Source organism: Taurulus bubalis (genome assembly GCF_910589615.1).
Source record: "Taurulus bubalis genome assembly, chromosome: 1".
Taxonomy (NCBI): domain Eukaryota; kingdom Metazoa; phylum Chordata; class Actinopteri; order Perciformes; family Cottidae; genus Taurulus; species Taurulus bubalis.
Genome location: NC_136589.1, coordinates 31,103,996 through 31,122,010, shown reverse-complemented (window position 1 = coordinate 31,122,010; position 18,015 = coordinate 31,103,996). Strand labels below are relative to the sequence as shown.

General features: G+C 40.9%; 1 protein-coding gene across 1 annotated transcript; it reads right to left on the bottom strand.

Moving 5' to 3' along the window:
• Positions 1 to 424: 424 nt before the first annotated feature.
• On the bottom strand, positions 425 to 15,764 carry LOC306740751 (segment polarity protein dishevelled homolog DVL-3-like). The gene is made up of 15 exons (XM_079222980.1): positions 15,565 to 15,764; positions 13,809 to 13,878; positions 11,663 to 11,778; positions 10,830 to 10,951; positions 10,074 to 10,209; positions 9,244 to 9,334; positions 9,044 to 9,113; positions 8,678 to 8,817; positions 7,925 to 8,001; positions 7,713 to 7,780; positions 7,455 to 7,604; positions 3,873 to 4,004; positions 3,315 to 3,482; positions 2,974 to 3,177; positions 425 to 1,668 (listed from the first exon to the last, which is right to left on the bottom strand). Exons 1-15 carry the CDS (start codon positions 15,723 to 15,725, stop codon positions 1,313 to 1,315), a joined length of 2,061 nt encoding a protein of 686 aa, XP_079079106.1. The 5' UTR covers positions 15,726 to 15,764; the 3' UTR covers positions 425 to 1,312.
• Positions 15,765 to 18,015: the final 2,251 nt, after the last annotated feature.

Here is an 18,015-nt window from a genome sequence, read left to right as displayed (position 1 = left end):
GCTCTTTAACTCCCACCTTCATTGAATGGAATTAGGAAAACTTTTCTTTTTTTGTGGGGAAACAGGACATTTGCTTTTTCTTTTAAGCAAATGGTTGTGTGGGTGGTCTTTTTTAATTCTGCCATGATTCAACTCTATTGTTTTGTCTCCCCCAAAACACAGTGTATATTTTTCATGGGGTCATTCAGATTGGAAGCCAATCTAAAAGAACACAGGCTGATATTTTGCACTCAACCACATCTGTGCACCAGATTGCATAACCTTCACATTCCTGATCTTGGACAGTCTGGATTCCACTGCTTTTAAATGCAAACATGACCTCACGTACCATGATAAAACAAAAAAAAAAGAAATAAACCCTAGTTGCATATTACGGCTTCACAAACATATGCACACACTCAAATAAAAACACAACACAAAGCAGCAAAGTTAAGTCATAAAACTATATTTATAAATAAAAAGACATTTTTCCTTGATAAAAGAGTAGTGTGAAAGACATGGTAAGAATTCCCCCCCACTATACATTATCACAAGACAGAGTCTGAAAATGCTCTGGTTAACATGAAAATGCAGTTATGTAGTGTAATGACTCTTGAAGTTGGATGCTCATGTTTAGCGTTAAAAAAATGAAACTAGTTGTTACCAACTATGTATATAATAAATCAAATGCATTCTTACAGTAAGAAGGACTGTGGTTCTCTTGCACTACATACACATTTTTCCATTTCTTTCTCTCTTAAGTCAAGCAAACATTTAAAAAGTTTCAATAAGGTTAACAGTTAGTGTTCATTTCAGGTTATTTTTTTCTTGTTAAGAGGTCAGTGAGTTGGAATTGAAAAAACAGAAGGGGGGAGGTGGGAGGTCAGAGAATGTTAAGATAAGGGAGGTAGAGAGAAGGGAAGCGTGAAGAGAAAAACAAATGAAAAACATCCATGTAGAAAAGCGCTGTGTCATCTTCCCCAGTTGTCCGTTCACACCGCCTCACTCTCTTGCTCTTTGTCCTTACGCAAACTCTTCCCCACTGAGGAGCGGAAATTGAGAAAGGCGCTTTGGTTCCATCTTGACCGAGGGGTTTTCTTCACTGAAGAAAGTATGGCCACTATGACTACGAGGAAGAAAAGCACAAAGAAGGAGGAACATTTTCTCTCAACATACACAACAGGGTTGGTTTCATTTCTGCTTTTAGGAGAATGGAATCAAGGCCTTGGGTTTTTGTAATCTTCCCTCCCCCATGTCCTGTCAAGCTGTCCTCAGTTTAATAATGACACGATGAAGCCCAATCTGCTACTTTGTTATTGGCCTACAACCCATGTTACATCACATCGACAAAGAATTCTCCGGCATTGCCCACGGCCATGCGCAGAGACTGGCGCGAGGCAGTGAGCTCAGGGGGCACAGAGGGAAGCTCTCTGCCTGGTGGTGCGCCAGGTGCAGCCGTTGACAGCGGGGGCTGGGGTGGCAGGCCAGGGGGGCCATAGACGAGCCCCGAACTATAGGCTATTGAGTGGGAGTTGGCACTGCGGTGGCTGACAGAGCTACGGATGCTTCGTTCACTAGGGGGAGCCACCGAGCGCTCACTTGGAGCTCGGTGGCTTCTGATCTCAGTTTCACTGCCACTGCCGCCGGACTTCCGCCCCTCATTTTTACTGCAGTTGGAGCCACTGCTTCCTGTAGACAGAGCAGAAGAGATGATGATTAGCTAAGTGTAATACACATACACATCACATTTTGTTAATTCAATCTCAGTGACCTAAATGAGCCACTCACTCCCATCTGGGTGCCAGAGAAGCGACGCAGGCAGACGTGACCCAGTTTGTGGGAGGCTCTCAAGAGAGCTGCATGACTAATGCAGACATGCTAACAGAGCATCCACTGCCTTCCACAGGCCAAACAGCTAAGCTGTTACTGAAGGCAATTACATGTTTTTCATTTTATTACCACAAACAGCCTGCTCGCTTTAGAGGCAAGTTCTTAAGACTGATGAATTCAAAACCATAACTGCTTCTACACTTAAAGGAACATTCTGATATTTGATTTGTATTTATATGTGTTGCCATCAAAACCAAAGACAGATGAAAAGGTACATATTATCTCTCTGTGCCTTTTAGAGGTTATGGGACTGGCTTAGCACCAACTGTGAAGGCTAGAGAAAAAAAAAAACAATAAAATAACCATATAACAACTCCAAAATCCATATTAACTATTAGCAATACAGTCAATGTCAGTGTGCAACCACAAAATGAGGACAGGACATCTGAGATGTTTGTGCAGAAAGTGGGTCCAGCTGTTCCTGGTCAGTAAATATACCCACTGCGTTAGCTAAATGTTCCTAAAACCACAATATCTGGGTTTCTATTTCTACACATGTTAAAGACACAAAATAAACATGTAAATAAAGCAGCTTTGGAGCTGTTGGATGGAATCTTTTTCACTCTTGATAGAACTGGGTTATTTCCTTCATGTCTTTGAAGTAAGCTAATCTAAACATGCACTGGACCTACAAATGAAAAGAAAGTGTAGAGATCAAATTTATGTTGATTTCCTTTTTGGATAAGGCAGCAAACCAGATGTTAAACGTGAAATTTCTCTGTAGTTGGCACCATAACGAATAATGAATTGATGTCAGTTACAATGACTAACATCTTTTTACGGTTTCTGTGTTGCCCTCCTGTGCTGGAAGGGTCATACTTAAGATATGCTTTGGCAACATACTGTGCAACATAGTGTTTTTAGCATACAGATGGATGATGGAGAAGATGAATCTCCAGAAATTGGAGACCAATATTGTGACTTTTTTCATCGTCTTTGTGAAGAAGCAAACAAAAAAACGGACACATTTCAATTCAATAGGAGGTGATACAACATTAATATGGCATTAATTTAGTTTTCAAACAATACCCTACCGATTGTTCTTTAATACGGGTTGAGTCTACTGGCGATCCACACAAGCAGTATGTTTCTAATGGCACTCACCGCTGTGCTGGCTTCCTGCACTGCCAGCGCCTGGTCCACCATGGAAGGGCTGTTGCATGTCATATGGATGTAGAATGGGGAACTGGTAGGGCTGAGTCATGGGCCAGGGAGCTGCCCCAGGATGAGGCAGAGGGGGGAGAGTGTCCTGATCTGAGGCACCCCCACTGGAACCATCATGTTCATGGAGAGACAGATGGGTCATGTCTGAGAGAGAAAGAAGAACTGATTTAGACTTCCACAGTGCCACCCCACTTATAGATGGAGATACAACTGAACCGCAACACTTTGTGGAGACTTGCTTTTAGTGCCAACTCTCAAAGCAGATCTTAGCATCCACTTACTGCCACAGAGGTCTCCAAAGACATAGTAGCACTGCTCAGAGAAGGTGATCTTATTGACGGTGTGTCGGATGTAGCCGGCCTTCAGCAGGTTGCTGGCGTATTTACGGGCTTCACGACGATCTGAGAACCCTTCCACGTGATGAAAGAGCCAGTCCACCACATCAGAACCTGAGGACACAAAGATACACATATTTTAGGTACAGTTTGGTTCATCACATTCAATGAGTATTTCATGATATAGAATAATATCCACAATGATTTGAACCATCTATATCTATGTGACATTTATCTGTCCCCAGCTGATTTTGAACTGTTTTAGTCAGCAACAAAACCACATTTTTTTCTGGATGAAATAAAGAAGATACTGCTGCTATGATATGCAACTTGGAGCAATAAAAGAAAACTATATTGATAGATTATTGGGATGATGCTACGAGAGGCTTTCACTGAGACACTTACAGAAAACTATGCTGAGCTAATAAAGAACAGAGATGGGTTTGCATACTGATGAAGGAAATAATAAATAGAGGACCATGCCCTCTGCTTAGACAGACATACCGATGAAGGCATTTGCAATGGTAATCTTGAGCCACATCCTGTCCCGCACCTCCAGACCTGACTCTGGGCAGGCCATGGCCTTAGCAATCGTTGCCATGTCGCTGTGGATGGAGAGGTGAAAGTCATCGAATCCTGGAAAAGAGCAGAAGACATGTTGTCACGGGAGCTGAACCACATCCTCCTGTCAGAATTGAAATAGTTTTTTTTGTTGATTTACACCACTGAACCGGCTTTGAATCTCCAAAAACTTAATCACACATATATCAAAACTGCTGGTGTATTTTCTTGTGCTTCCTACTAACTTAATGAGAGCACAGCTAGCTGTGTGATATCACTGTATCTCTGACAACTCCAAAAATGTTCATCAGTTTTTTAATTTGCTTCAAATAATGTTTGATTTCCTGTGGGCTGGACTGTAATGCGACCGATCATGAATCAGACTGATTAGACTAGATATTTGTCTGAATTGGACTACAACTGAGCTGGTCTTCACAAAACCGCCACAAAAACCTGACCATAACTAATTAAATGTCCTCCCTAGAACACTATCACATCGTAACATATCATCTCAAGGAGGTTAGCTAAATTGCAAGATAAAATAAGAAGTGTTGTTATTTACTTTTAGCTGTTCCCCCTCAACCTGTTAAATCTATCACCACTTCAAATCAGTGATTTATTTCCAAGAATTTCCCAATAAAAACGGTCCGATCATCTTCTTTTGTGACTTTGTGTCATATTGTACATATGACAGTTTGATACTTGTATATTTAAACTTTTCAGTTTTCAATAAGTCATTAACAAGCAGAAGTAAATGATTGATTACATTTCTAAAAGAGATGAAAACATTAACAAACTAATTCAGTATTTGACATTTTCATCCCTTGAGTGTAAATACTTTTTTTTTTAATACACATCATTAAATGCACCAACCATAAAACAGTTTCAGGCAGCGACATGCACATCGACCCAACTTCCCACTAATGTTTCAGAGTAATGCACATTAACAGCCGCCACACAGTTTATACAAAACTCGCCCTTTTAAGTGGCTACACTGCATTTTGTAATGTTGAACCGATCTTGTCCACGACACATTTCATTTGTTGAACACTAGTGCAAAACAGTGTCGACAGAAGCAATTGAGGCCCGAACTGAACTGATATTTTCTCCAATTAAACGTCACTGTTGCTGTACTTAAAATCCCTTCTGGCACCAATACAGTTGGCCAATTATGCAAAGCATATGAAAAATGCCACCACTAAACCAGAAATTGTAGCCAGAAATGCAAGCATGGGATCACTTGAAGTGTATGTTCTGTCTGAAAGGGGAAATCTCCAGAAATGTGAATCATATCAATTTGGCCATGTAAGTGTGTCGAGAGGAAATATGTTTTCTCCTGAGAGAGAAAAAAAACATCCCTGTTCTTCCAAAGATTACAGGGAAGATGAAAGTTGTGAGTTATGGCTTAGTTTTGACAAGAGTTATTGAGCAGATGGAAGCTGTACACAGTAAAAGCTGGAACAGAGAGAGGTCGCAGGAATGCAGCAGAGGTGTCAAGTAACGGAGTACAAATACTTCGTTACCTTACTTAAGTAGACATTTTGGGTATCTATACTTTACTGGAGTATTTATTTTTTAGACAACTTTTTACTTCTACTCCATACATTTTCACACATATCTGTACTTTCTACTCCCTACATTTTAAAAATAGTCTCGTTACTATTTTATTTTGGTTTGTTTTCACTCCGGCTTGTCATCGTTCAAAAACACACACAAAACCTCTCCGCCCCGTTTCCCACAGATACGTGCGCGCGCATACACACAGGTGAGCGCTGAGCACACACACCAGCGGACAGAGAGCGTCAGAAAATATGTTGTGTGAAAAGTAGACCGCTATATCTGCGTTTTAAACGCTCCCAGGATGAAGATGGCAACAGCAGCTCTCATGTGAGGAGCAGCGGAGTTCTCCTCGCACCGGAGCAGCTCTCTGAACCCGGAGCAGCTCTCTGAACCCGGAGCAGCTCTCTGAACCCGGAGCAGCTCTCTGCTCCAGGTGAAACGAGCCAAAGTGCTCGTGTCTTCTACCAACAATGAGCTGCTGGCTTCACATATTACAAAAGTACAAAGTACACGGATATAAAACTAAGTAATTAATAAATACATGGACAAATGCCTGTACTTTCGGGTAAATGGTTACGGTACGCCGTTAACAGGTTACGCTTGCGCATGCGCGATTTAACGCGACGCAGTGAGCTCCGTGAGCTCGTCTTTTCTTGCTGTTGCGTTTCTCAAAATAAAAAAACAGATCTAAGCTCAATATTGAGCATGAATTGAGAGAGGCCGTATCAAATCTACAACCCCATTTATAACATACGTGTCGAGGAAAGCAGGTCACTGCTCCACTAATACTGATACAACGTGATGGCTCACATATCTGCACTCATTCTGTTTTGTTTGGCAAAAAAAATTAAAAGCTTATTCTTTTCCACAATTAACTATTTAGTAGTAACTAAATATGAGTAATTTTTTGCACAGATAGAACTTACACAACACATTGTCTGATGGGGCAATCTGATTTACTTGAAAGTGATTGCAATTTTCTTTATTCTGTTATTTATAAAAGCACAGATGAATCACACAATTATGTTATTTACAGAAAAAGTTTGAGAACCACAGCTTTAAGTGTTTGTGTCGGAGTCGCCGCCGCCTATTTTGCACCATTACAATACTTATAGGCAACTAGTTATCATGTCTTCCGCTCCATGAAACGCATGTTAATGCTCAGTACACATATGGTACTTTAATGTATTTGCATTGTAATAAAATGTGATCATTTTAAATGGGCATATATGCAGCTGAAACGGGTAGCTTAGTGCATCCCACATTCTTCAACATAACATTTTAAAACATTACAGTCATTATGGCCTTTATAAAAATGATTGTTTTGGGGGGAGGTGGAGTAGTGCACTATAGGCCCCTGAGACGCGGCTTAAGAGTTTGTCCTTAATGGAAGAAAAAAAACATTCCCCTTACATTACTTTTACTTTTATACTTTTAAGTAGTTTTTAAACCAGTACTTTTACTTAAGTAAAAAGCTTTAGTTGATACTTCAACTTTTACAGAAGTATTTTTAAACCCTAGTATCTATACTTCTACTTGAGTAATGAATGTGAATACTTTTGACACCTCTGGAATGCAGTGAGAGGGCAGGGCCACACTAAACACATAGATTTACTAACACGTCTGAGGACGATACTGATATTACTGCACTTCTGAAGAGCAGAAGGTGGGAGCTCCAAAATGAGAGCTGAATGATCATAAAGTAAAATCTGGATATCAACAATCCTGGAAAACTTCATACCTCAAATAGCTTGAATAATCAACTTTATCAAAAAGCCAACAGAAAACATAATAGAATGTATTTTAAAAATGATGTATATTGCAACTTCGAAGAGGTGGAATCATGTGAGCAAAAAAAAAAAAACTACGTAAAGACAAAAGGAAAGTGAATGGAAAACTGTGACTAAGAGTTATAGTGGTTTAAAAGTGCCTTGATAAGAAGCTGCAGGGGGTAATGTGACTCACGTTCAGTCTCAGGGATAGAGCTGCTGATGGAGGAGCTGGTGGAGGTGACGGTGCTCATAGAAGGGCTCATGCCATACGCAGGGTATACCCCGGTCATGGCCGCCGTGTGGGACACCCACGCAGCTGGGTCAATGGGCCGGATTGGCTCACCTGTTGAATTAAACGTAGGATAAGCAGTTAACTTAAACAGATTAGTCCACATGTATTCATTTATTAAAATTAAAAGGAAAAAAGGAATAAGAGAGAAAAAACACTCACTCCTGGGCAGAGCAAAGCAACCTCGAGGGTTTGGGTCCCAGCACTTTGCCACAGTCAGAGTAATGGGGCTGGTGAAAAACAGACAAAGAACGATCTCAGCTTCAACTTTACTAGAAGTCAGCCATGTTTTGCTTCCGTGTTTTATGGAAAGAAAATCCTTGTATATTCTGTGTACCATGTACTTGTATAATGTGTGCCAGTTTGCTGCTTACCCTGGCTTGTGCACTATGTCCCTCAGTACTCGAACTGCATCGTCATTGCTCATGTTCTCGAAGTTTATGTCGTTCACCTACAGGGATAAAAATGACAGAAAGACAATCCTTCAAGGTTGTAAACATACATTTGTACAACATTGTGATTCATAATGTGAACAAAGGACAGGCTTAAGTTCACCAACCTGCTATATTCCTATAGAACAATGTATACAACTTTAACAGAGTTACACTTATTCCAACAATTCTCACTACACAAAGCACTAAGAGGGAGTGGCAGTGTTCAACGTGGCGTGCCCTGTTGCTTCTTTATATATTTTATCTTGTGTGTTTATTTGTATCTTCAAGTTGTAATGCGCTACTACGACAACAAATTTCCCCTTGGGGATTAATAAAGTATATATCTATCTATCTACAAATGTGGAAATGGGTTTGCAATAATAAACATGTAAAATTATCATTAAAGCCATAAACGCCACTGACTGACACATCTTGCCAGAGAATAAGACTCATACGGTTTACCATAATGTGATTGAAATTACATGCACACAAGACAAATGATGGGAAAAGAGGAATGTAATACACTGCCACATGCAGCATGTTTATCCTTCAGGCAGGTGGCACTAGCAATAGCTGCAAAAACAACATTGTCCGACAGACAGACACTCTCTTGGTCCAAGTCATGCACAGACACACACTTGTCTCTCTCTCTCTCTCTCTCTTTGTCTTACACACATACATACAGACACACACCTGCAACAGCATGTCTCCAGGCTCGATACGTCCATCTGCAGCCACAGCTCCTCCCTTCATGATGGAGCCAATGTAGATTCCTCCATCTCCCCTCTCATTACTCTGACCCACAATACTGATGCCCAAAAAGTTGTACTTCTCTGTGAAGAGGGAACAGACAATGTGTATTCAAGAATAGAAGTGAAGTAAGCAAAGATGGTGATCAATATGGAAGAAATTACTTAATTGCATATTTCCCAATCTTGAGAAATGTTTTAACTTGGGCTCAGGGTGTGACTATATAAGGAGGCGTTATTCTGAAGAAAAGCCCACTTAATTCATCCCAACAAATCTAATCGTTCCCTCTGCAGTGGCCAAGTGACTTACCCATGTTGAGCGTGACAGTGATGATGTTCAGAGACATGGTGGAGTCTGTGATGCTGCTGAATGACGAAGACTAGAGACAGGAATAGTGGAAATTAGGAGAACAGAAATTAAATATGAGAAGTATCAAAAGTCACAAACTAGAACACAATTGTAATCAAAGGAGTCGGGGGTAAATTTGCAGTTCAAGTGTGCCGTCTCACCCTGTCGATATTGGAGGCCTTAGGTTTCCGTCGGCGACGACGGTGTCGTCTCATTAGACGAGAGGAGCTCTGCTCAGTGGAGCTGCTAAATCTGAATACAAGAAAATAAGAAAACTAATTGTTTTAGAGACCATTCACACATATGGGAAGGTTGTACTATATGATCAAATATGTACCGCTACATGAATACTTAACTAAAGATATTGTGCCAAAAAAATTCAGTTATCAGAAGAAATTAGACCTGAATAAAAAAAATAACACCACATCATAATGTGAATAAAAATACCTGGAGAGACAATTTCCCTCATTTTACTGGTCTAAGCGTCTAATTTAATGTTACCTACATAAATAAAAAGCCATTTAAACACCGTTTCTATAATGAAATTGGTGCTTGCCAGGATTCCGGAACAGCTTTAACTGCATAACGGCATCCAACCCACTTCATTTAGAAGTTATATCCTGACAGACATATCTGTGGGACAATACCCAGAAATTTTGTTCAGGCAAAAATCCATTTATTTCTGTGTTCGTGAGAATCCCATACACTGATGAAGCTGTTATCCAAATCTGCTTTAACGGGGGGGATAAAACCTCCTGACAGATGCCTAAAGACTGAGAACAGCAGCGTCTCTAAAGTGGGTTGCAGATATTTAAACGACTCCTGGAGGAGAACTCGAGGGGGTAACCACAAAAACCAATTAGACTGTGCTAATCTCTGCCAAAACCCATCATATGTAATTACAGATGCATTCCTCAAGCCAAAATGCCTTTTCTCATTGGGAACTGAACTTAATGAGCAACAAGCTGGACAGTTACACAGGACATCCTACCTGCTGGTTGCGTCATCATCTTCTGAATCAAAACAGGAAGTTGACTCCAGCTCACTGCTCATGAAGGACGAGCAGCTGTCGTATTCGGGGCCCCCACGTCCAATTGAACGCGACGAGTAGCCGTTCTGCCTTCCACCTGCAGTGGATCAAGCACATGAAAATATATACACGTATAGTTACAAAAGATAAAAGCTTAGAGTCAGTCAGTCAGGTGTGACAGTCTTCTCTTTGTGCTCGTCTAACCTTGTCACTCTTTACGAAACCCCTCTCTTTAAACCACGCCTGTCTCTTACTGATCACTATCTAATGGAAGTTCAATTCAAACTATTGCCAAAATGACACAATGGATGAATCTTCAAATTGTCAAACAATTTTGAATAAAACTCCCACATCATTGTAGCTTATTCATTAAGATCAAAATGATATCTTGGCGACTGAAGAGCAGCCGTTACTATGCAATGAAGTTGCTTTTCTGCAACCTCCTCCTCCCATTACTCAAAGCACAGTCATCAAACCTCTGCACAAGCCTCACATGCTTACCGGTTTACCGGTTTACAGAATCTGTGATAAGTGCATCTTTTATGTCACTATGCATACAATAGGGTTAGTTTTTAATTTTTGGCAACTGATTTTGCTGATGCAAACCACTGTATGTGTGGTAAAACCCTTGATTTAACTCACAAGAGTAATTACATTGCCGAGTTGTGAGATACATACACTAAAATGAGAAAAACAAAAGCACGAGGCAGCAAACATCTTTCTCACCGTGGTCGTTTGTGTGTTTCCGTCGCGGCTTCTCCTTCTCTCTCCTTTGCGACACCATGGAGCCGGTCTCCGTGTCATTGTCCAGACTGTCCCGACCACTTGCTGCTATCCCACTACAGACAAGAGACGGTGCACAGACGTCAGAGTTAGTGTAAAAAAAAACACATAATTATCCAGCGCATTAAACTCATTTAACAGCCACTTAAACAAACGTTTATATCGAATGCTTCTTGTTATAATTACACTGTGTTGAGTATGAAGCCTTCTCTTACTCAGTGTGGTTGAGGTTGCACACTAGTTTAATACAGGATGGGAATAGTTGCATTGCTTGACTTATTTCAGTCTCGTTTCTTTTTCAATTCTATCATGCGTCTTCTACACACTTTGCATTATTTGCAGATGAAGTAGATTGCACTTACAAATGTGAAAACTGTCAATGACCATAGACTTTTTTAGGAAATATATGACTAAAAGACACCAGTGCTCTACATCAACTTCCAGAATGAAGGTAATCTAATGATAAAAGGGTGGAAGAAAAAAGGTAGATTTGATTTCCTCCTGGGCAGTCACAAGGTGTCATACTTTTTCAAATTTGCCGTTTCCTCTGTTACTGCAATTAGGAAACACAGGACTCATTCACACACAGAGCCAAACACAAAGTATGCATGGCATTTTTCTCTTTCACACACACACACACACACACACACACACACACACACACACACACACACACACACACACACACACACACACACACAATGTTACACAAAATCTTACTATTGCACACAAAAAGAAATACACCCCACTTTTCTGAATTTACTGACTGATAAGAGGGCGGTCTTGAATCTCCGATGCCCCCAGTCCTCTCCAAAGGCGGAGCCGCCTCGATACTGTCTGCCACTGAGCCTGCATCCGTGTGGGCCCCGTCTCCAGAGACCAACTGTCAACAGACAAGAAAGTCAGGTCAGTCAGAGGAATGAGACGAACACTCAGAAAGAAGAAAACACACAAAGACAAGTGGGCAGTAGTGTGTTTACACTGCCTAAAGGCTCAGCAGTAATTATGGACTATTAGGGACTACAATGTCTCATTCAATTTAAAAATCAAGTTGTTGTCTACTAATTTCCTGCTGACAAAGCAAAGATAGCCAAAGGCAGCTGTGGATTTAAAGAGTTGTGGCAGACCGTCTGCCAAGTTATTTGTCTACCTGACAATGTTGCCCAAGTAACCAAAGTGTGGAGAAAGGGAGATCCAATGGACCATGACTGTATTTTCAGGGTAAATGATATGCCCAATAGGTTTTAACATTAGGATATTCAGCCTTCAACATTACCATCGTCTTCCCTTTTACTTGTAGCACATTGCAGTGAACCATAGTCCTGCTCATTCCATATCGTTTTTGACATTCTGCCATAGATCTGTAGTTCTTCGGCATCTTGGATATTGACCATATTAGAAATGAAGCATGTACTTGTGTGATTTGCAAGCAAGAACAAGCTCAACGCTGACATTAAATCAGTGTGAAACTGTCTCCACTATTAGCAGCCGACACAGCTGGGTAAAACTATAATTATTCATTATTTTAACAAGTATACCGTTTCTTTTGTGTAATAAGCAGAAGAAGAAAAAAACAACAACGTTTGATCTGGAGTCAACCGCAAAGAATCTGGTTGCATGCCCAGGTTGGGTCATGTCAGTGTCACCATCATGTTAATCACACATTGTATATTCTATCTATTGTGTTTGGCCATAACCTAAATGTGAAAAGTGTTGAGGTGATTTCTGCAAATGTCAAAACACAACATATTTGATTTACTAGACTGTCCATCAAAGAGACTATAAAATCAAAATCCATGAAATGCTGCATTTTTAATTGCTACACCATAGAAAGACTCAACTGTTTGGACTTGTACAGACGTTATAGAGGTAGCCTTTTATCCAGTTCATACATCCATTGTGTTGTTTCATTTTCAGTTCATAGGGAAAACATATTGGTGTGCAGAAAGGGGAGCAGTGTAGTTACTGCAGGACAGTGAAAGTGCACTGAGATAAGGTGTACAAAATAATGTGATATACAAAATGTGGTTGTCAGGTGACAATAACGAACAGCAGGCCAGATTGAGGGTGCTAGTCTGTTGTGAGGGTGTGGTGATAGTGAGCCAGGCCCCTGGACCCCAGAGAAAAATCAATCACATCATTGAAATAACAGATAAATGGCGGAGACAAACAAATGGATACACTGTAACAGAGATAACGTTTCATTGCGCATGGAACATTTCAACAACCCCTGCGAGATAGCGAACATATTCCACCCACCCCCACAAGTAAATTAACCAAATGCATTAACCTTTCACATCACAGAGCACTCTCAACTTTATTTTCCCCCAGCTTGTGAGATTCAATCTTCTTATTAGAGGACATGCAGTGAGGCTCTTTGTTTTGGGGTATTTTTCACCTATCCTGTGATTTCACTTGTTTTAACCCAATTTCAATGAGGAGGGGAGCGGAATGGAGAACCAGCACCAGATGTCTCTTGTGTTGTGGAGACGGGAGAATTGCTGCTCAGGGCCTCTAAATGAGATACTGCATGCAAGTACATGTATTCAAGTAGGCATGTGTTGCGTGCTGTTACTAGCATGGGTGAGGATTCATATGAAATTACTTTAAAATGATTGCAGCTCCCTTTCTTTAAAAGTGCTTTAAAACACACAAGGATAAAAAAAAAAGTGTTTGCATGTTCCTGGGATCATTATGTAATAATGACATTATCACACAGATGAATAGGGCATCTCCCTAGAGACGGAGTCTGAATGTGGTCACTGGTCAACAGATGGGAACCATTGTTATACATGCATGCAAACAGTTGCCACACAGACACTTAACCACACAAATACAGCAAACAAAGACACAATGAAATAAACAAAACAGAAAATTATGAATTGAATAAAATTAAATGCATTTCAAACCTACCCATGACACCACACGTCCATTAAAACAGGGCAGTTTAGCATTGTCGTCAGATATTTCCTCCTTTACCACCCTGTAAAGAGAACAAAGCTGTTTCAATAAACCTTAACGAACACAAAAGCACTCTCAGGGTAATAAACATGAGGCAGGAGATGGGCAACACCTCCATCAGGTCGGACTGACAACTGGGAAACCCAATGCTGATTTAATAGTCCACTCACTACACTGTTGTTGCGTGAGCGGTTGTTGCTACACTTCCAGCCAGAGATATACAATATTGCCTGAGGCCAAAGTAAAATATCAGTGCTGATTATTGTGTAATAAAAGGCAGGTCAACAATTCAAATGCATCCTCTAAACCTTTCTGCAAAGATAAACCTGTTCCTTCATACTCTGTTGCTGATATCAGAATTAACTTGTTCGTAATATATAATTAAGTTGAGGAAACAACTTATTTAACGAATCTAAGAAAGCATACAAGCAACATGTTACCCGTACTGTTTAGCAAAGTTAAACTAAATCTCAAGTTTGAAAAAAAATAAATAAATCTGTTCAGGCATTGTATATAAGAAGTGTCTGTCTATACATCAAAACCTGATGAAAAGAAAAGCTATTTTATATATATATATATATATATATATATATATATATATATATATATATATATATATATATATATATATAAACCTGTCCAGTTAATAAATCTTCCACAGACGGTATGCTTGAAAGAACCAAGAACAAATCAGGCATGCATGTATTAACCCGTGCCTCAGACTACTGGTGACGACTAGATTAGCTGAGCCTTTTCAGACCAGAATGAATAGAGATGATCAGAGAGACGTTCTTTGAAAGTCTTGGTAAATGTGTCCACCCGTCTATTCCAGTCTGACAGGTTGGTCAATCTATACCACCGTTTGGAGGACAGGTTTCAATAGTCTATTTACAGAATATCCCTTCACAGCATGAATAGCTGTGAGTCCTTTTCCAAACATGTCTTCCCACTTGCAAATGTTAAGACGTTTTATGCCCCACCCTAGTTTGTGTTTAGCCAAAAACAACTTTGGAAATCTGGCTGATCTTTTCTTTTAAATAGTACATTTGCCCCCTTTTTGTCTCTGTAGAGGGCACTGTCTGAACATAACACGTCCCCTTTACCACCTATGTTTTAACACAAAAGGACATACTCTTAAAGCTGCCAGGGTGACAAACAAGGCATTCCTGTGTCCAACTCTGCATTCCTCAGGGTAACAGACAACAGCAGCCTGCTGGGCTCACTGGCTCACTGAAACTGTCCGTTTACGTTGACATTAGCTTGTTAGCAGAAATGTCCCATAGATTAGCCCCCAACTGACAGCAGAAACTAGTTATTAACAGTGGTATCAACTTCCCCTATTACCACTTTAGCGAAGATACGTGCACATGCCAGTCAGGACTTCCACTGGTGTTCGTGAAACTGACAAATACCAAACTTGGTCACACACAGTGGAGGCACACGACGCACAGGCAATGTAAACAAACGGGGTCGGGACGCTGAACAGACCTGCTAACGCTGCGAGCTCGTCGCTAGCAGCTAACAAAGGAACCGCAAAGCAAGAAGCTAGCTAACGACCGAGAGCCAGGTAACGTGAACGCATCGATGACAAGCCAGCTGAGAGAAGCAACAACGAAGTTAACGTGAATCCAGCTGCACTGGCGTAGAAACCCCCTCTGCGTTGCTGTGCTGGTCCCATGTTGAACACAATAAACCCGTTAGCAGTTACCCGAAGTCATCGTCCATGGATTTGAAGAAGAATTTGTAATTTGGTTTCTTGAGGACATTTTTGAAGTCTGCCAGAGTGACTTTGTCCGCCGGCACCGACAGTTTCACCAGATACGGTGTCTCTTGGTCGTCGAGGTGGTAGATAATTTTGGTCTCCCCCATCTCGGACTGCGGCTAAGGCGACGCAGGCAGGGTGCATCAAGCCGAGGGCCTGGCAGGCTCCCTCTCGGGCCCCGACTCCCCGTGGCGATGGCGGCGGCGGCTGTGCCGTGGTCCTCCCGGCTCTCCCTTGTTGACCTCGCGCTACTCGCTGCGTAGCCGTGGATCTCTTCTCTCCGCCAGCTAGCTAGCGTGAAGCTTGCCGCTATAAAAAAAAAAAAAAGCACCTTGCTCTTTCACAAAGCGTCCGAGGTGCGATTCGCGGTAGTTCCCGTTTGTATCCAACTTCCAATATGGCGATAAAGGCTGAGAAATAAGTGGGACAGTTTGAAAACGCAGTAAAGGTATACAGTCTCTGAAGGGTCGGGCTTTCCTTCTCGCTAGCTGCCAAGCTCGTTACTTTGTTGCACACGAAACTGCAAAAATAAATGTTCCAAGCCTGTCTAGGAGGGGCGCCACACACAGGAGAGGAGGTGAATGACAGCCTGTAAAGTCACTGCAGCGCATGAACCACCAGAGGCGGTCATGCGGGGAAAGGACATGAGGCCCCTACAGCCTGAGGGGCCACCCTCTTCAGGGACAGGACAATATTTAATGTGGGATTAATGGCTCGGAGATAAATTGCAAAAACAATTGTTGGTGAGAAAAAAACACTATGACACCAAGATCATGCTTTCTTTTATACACAGGTTGCGGTCACAGGTTTCACGTCCGTTACAAACCACTTTTCATTGACCTAGATGTAAAACATCACGAGGTCAATGAAAAGATTTGAAGGAGAATTCATAAGGATTTAGGAAAAGACAACGGTGCTCAGAGAATCGTAATTAAGACCCCATGGTGGAAGTCCGTAGGTCTGCAATGATGAAACTACAACGAAGAAGGGCTACAAAAAGTGCAACTAAAACAAAGCCCAATGAAATGTATTGTAGTGTAGTTTGCAGGCGATGTGCGTTGTTCCTTCGGTGACAGGCTGCTTCACACAGGTGTGTGAAGGATAGAAACCAGAGCTCCTTCCTTCCTGCTGTCACACTTAACAATCAACACTGCCTCGAGTAGAAAATGACAATTCACTCATGTGCAATATCAATGACACCGTGCAATATCAATATTTCCTTTGTGTAATACTAGATTCAACGGTTCGGTTCTTTTTTGCTTTTTTAATAATTTATCATAGGCCTAGCTTGCTTTTTTTTTACTGATGCTTCTTGCTACATTTACTGTTCATTTTATTTTGTATTCTTGTTTGTTTTTTGACTTATTTGTTAGATGTTCAAAATAAATAAATACATATAAAACCAAACAAAATGGTTGTCACTGTCTATTCATATTCATCAACATGAATCCCATTAATTTATGACTATGAAAATAATTGTTTAACCTGTGCAAGATAGGCATATGGTTTGTTTTCATGGACGGCCGAATGATACGTCACTTTAAATGTTGCTGCTGCAAGGAATTCCGGGGCGGCATTATCTTCTTTCATTTGGTAATGGATGGGCCACTGAATCCTATGCTAAAGAAGCTAAGAAAGGAAGCATTGAAGCACCTTTCCTTATCATTAGCATTTCTTAGCTCAATCCCAATGTCACTAAGGCCCTGAACCCTCAGGGACTTACTGACGTCACCTGTGAAGTAGTTCAGAGTGAGAGACTGTAATGTAAATAGTGTAAACACAATTGGGACAGCACTTTGCTGCAACATATCACGTTACCATGGCATCATCAAAAGATATGATGAACAATTGGGGGCATACATTTTAGACTTTTTACTCCCAGATTTGAATGTCTTCCAGGCACTTTGCTCACAAGATGAGGTCATTTCAAATATTCTATTTACTCGTTTTTGTCAAAACATCTTAAATGACAAAATTAAATATTTGATGAATAAATAAATAATTATCCTATGACTTCATGTTCTATCTTTAATCCTTAATGTTTCTGAGTCCATGTAATTTGCCAGGTGAAGACCCATGTGTCATCCTCTTTGTTGACCTTTTCTTTAAGTCATGCTTCTACTGGTTACACGGTGTTCAACAGCACATTGCCCAAGGGAATTACCCACAATTCATTGCAAAGTCCACATCTAATGCTGACTTACGGAAAGGGCTCAAAATATCTGCAGGGGAGAAAATCTATTTCATGTTGGATTTGAGTTGGGTGTCCTCAGTAGTTTATCAATACTTAGATTTTATATGTCACTGAATAGCAAAACGGAAATGTCACTGGGAATTTTGGGAGGCACAGTAACATACCCAAGACGCATACAGTTGGTCCAATTATTATCTCATGAC

Bases quoted from the DNA above. Each gene is read 5' to 3' on its own strand.
- LOC306740751 (XM_079222980.1), bottom strand. From the start codon at position 15,725: ATGGGGGAGACCAAAATTATCTACCACCTCGACGACCAAGAGACACCG. The intron at 8,002-8,677 runs GTGTGTGTCTGT...TTATCCCTGTAG, and splicing joins CTGGAGACATGCTGTTGCAG to GTGAACGACATAAACTTCGA. The intron at 7,605-7,712 runs GTGAGTGTTTTT...TTAATTCAACAG, and splicing joins TTGCTTTGCTCTGCCCAGGA to GTGAGCCAATCCGGCCCATT.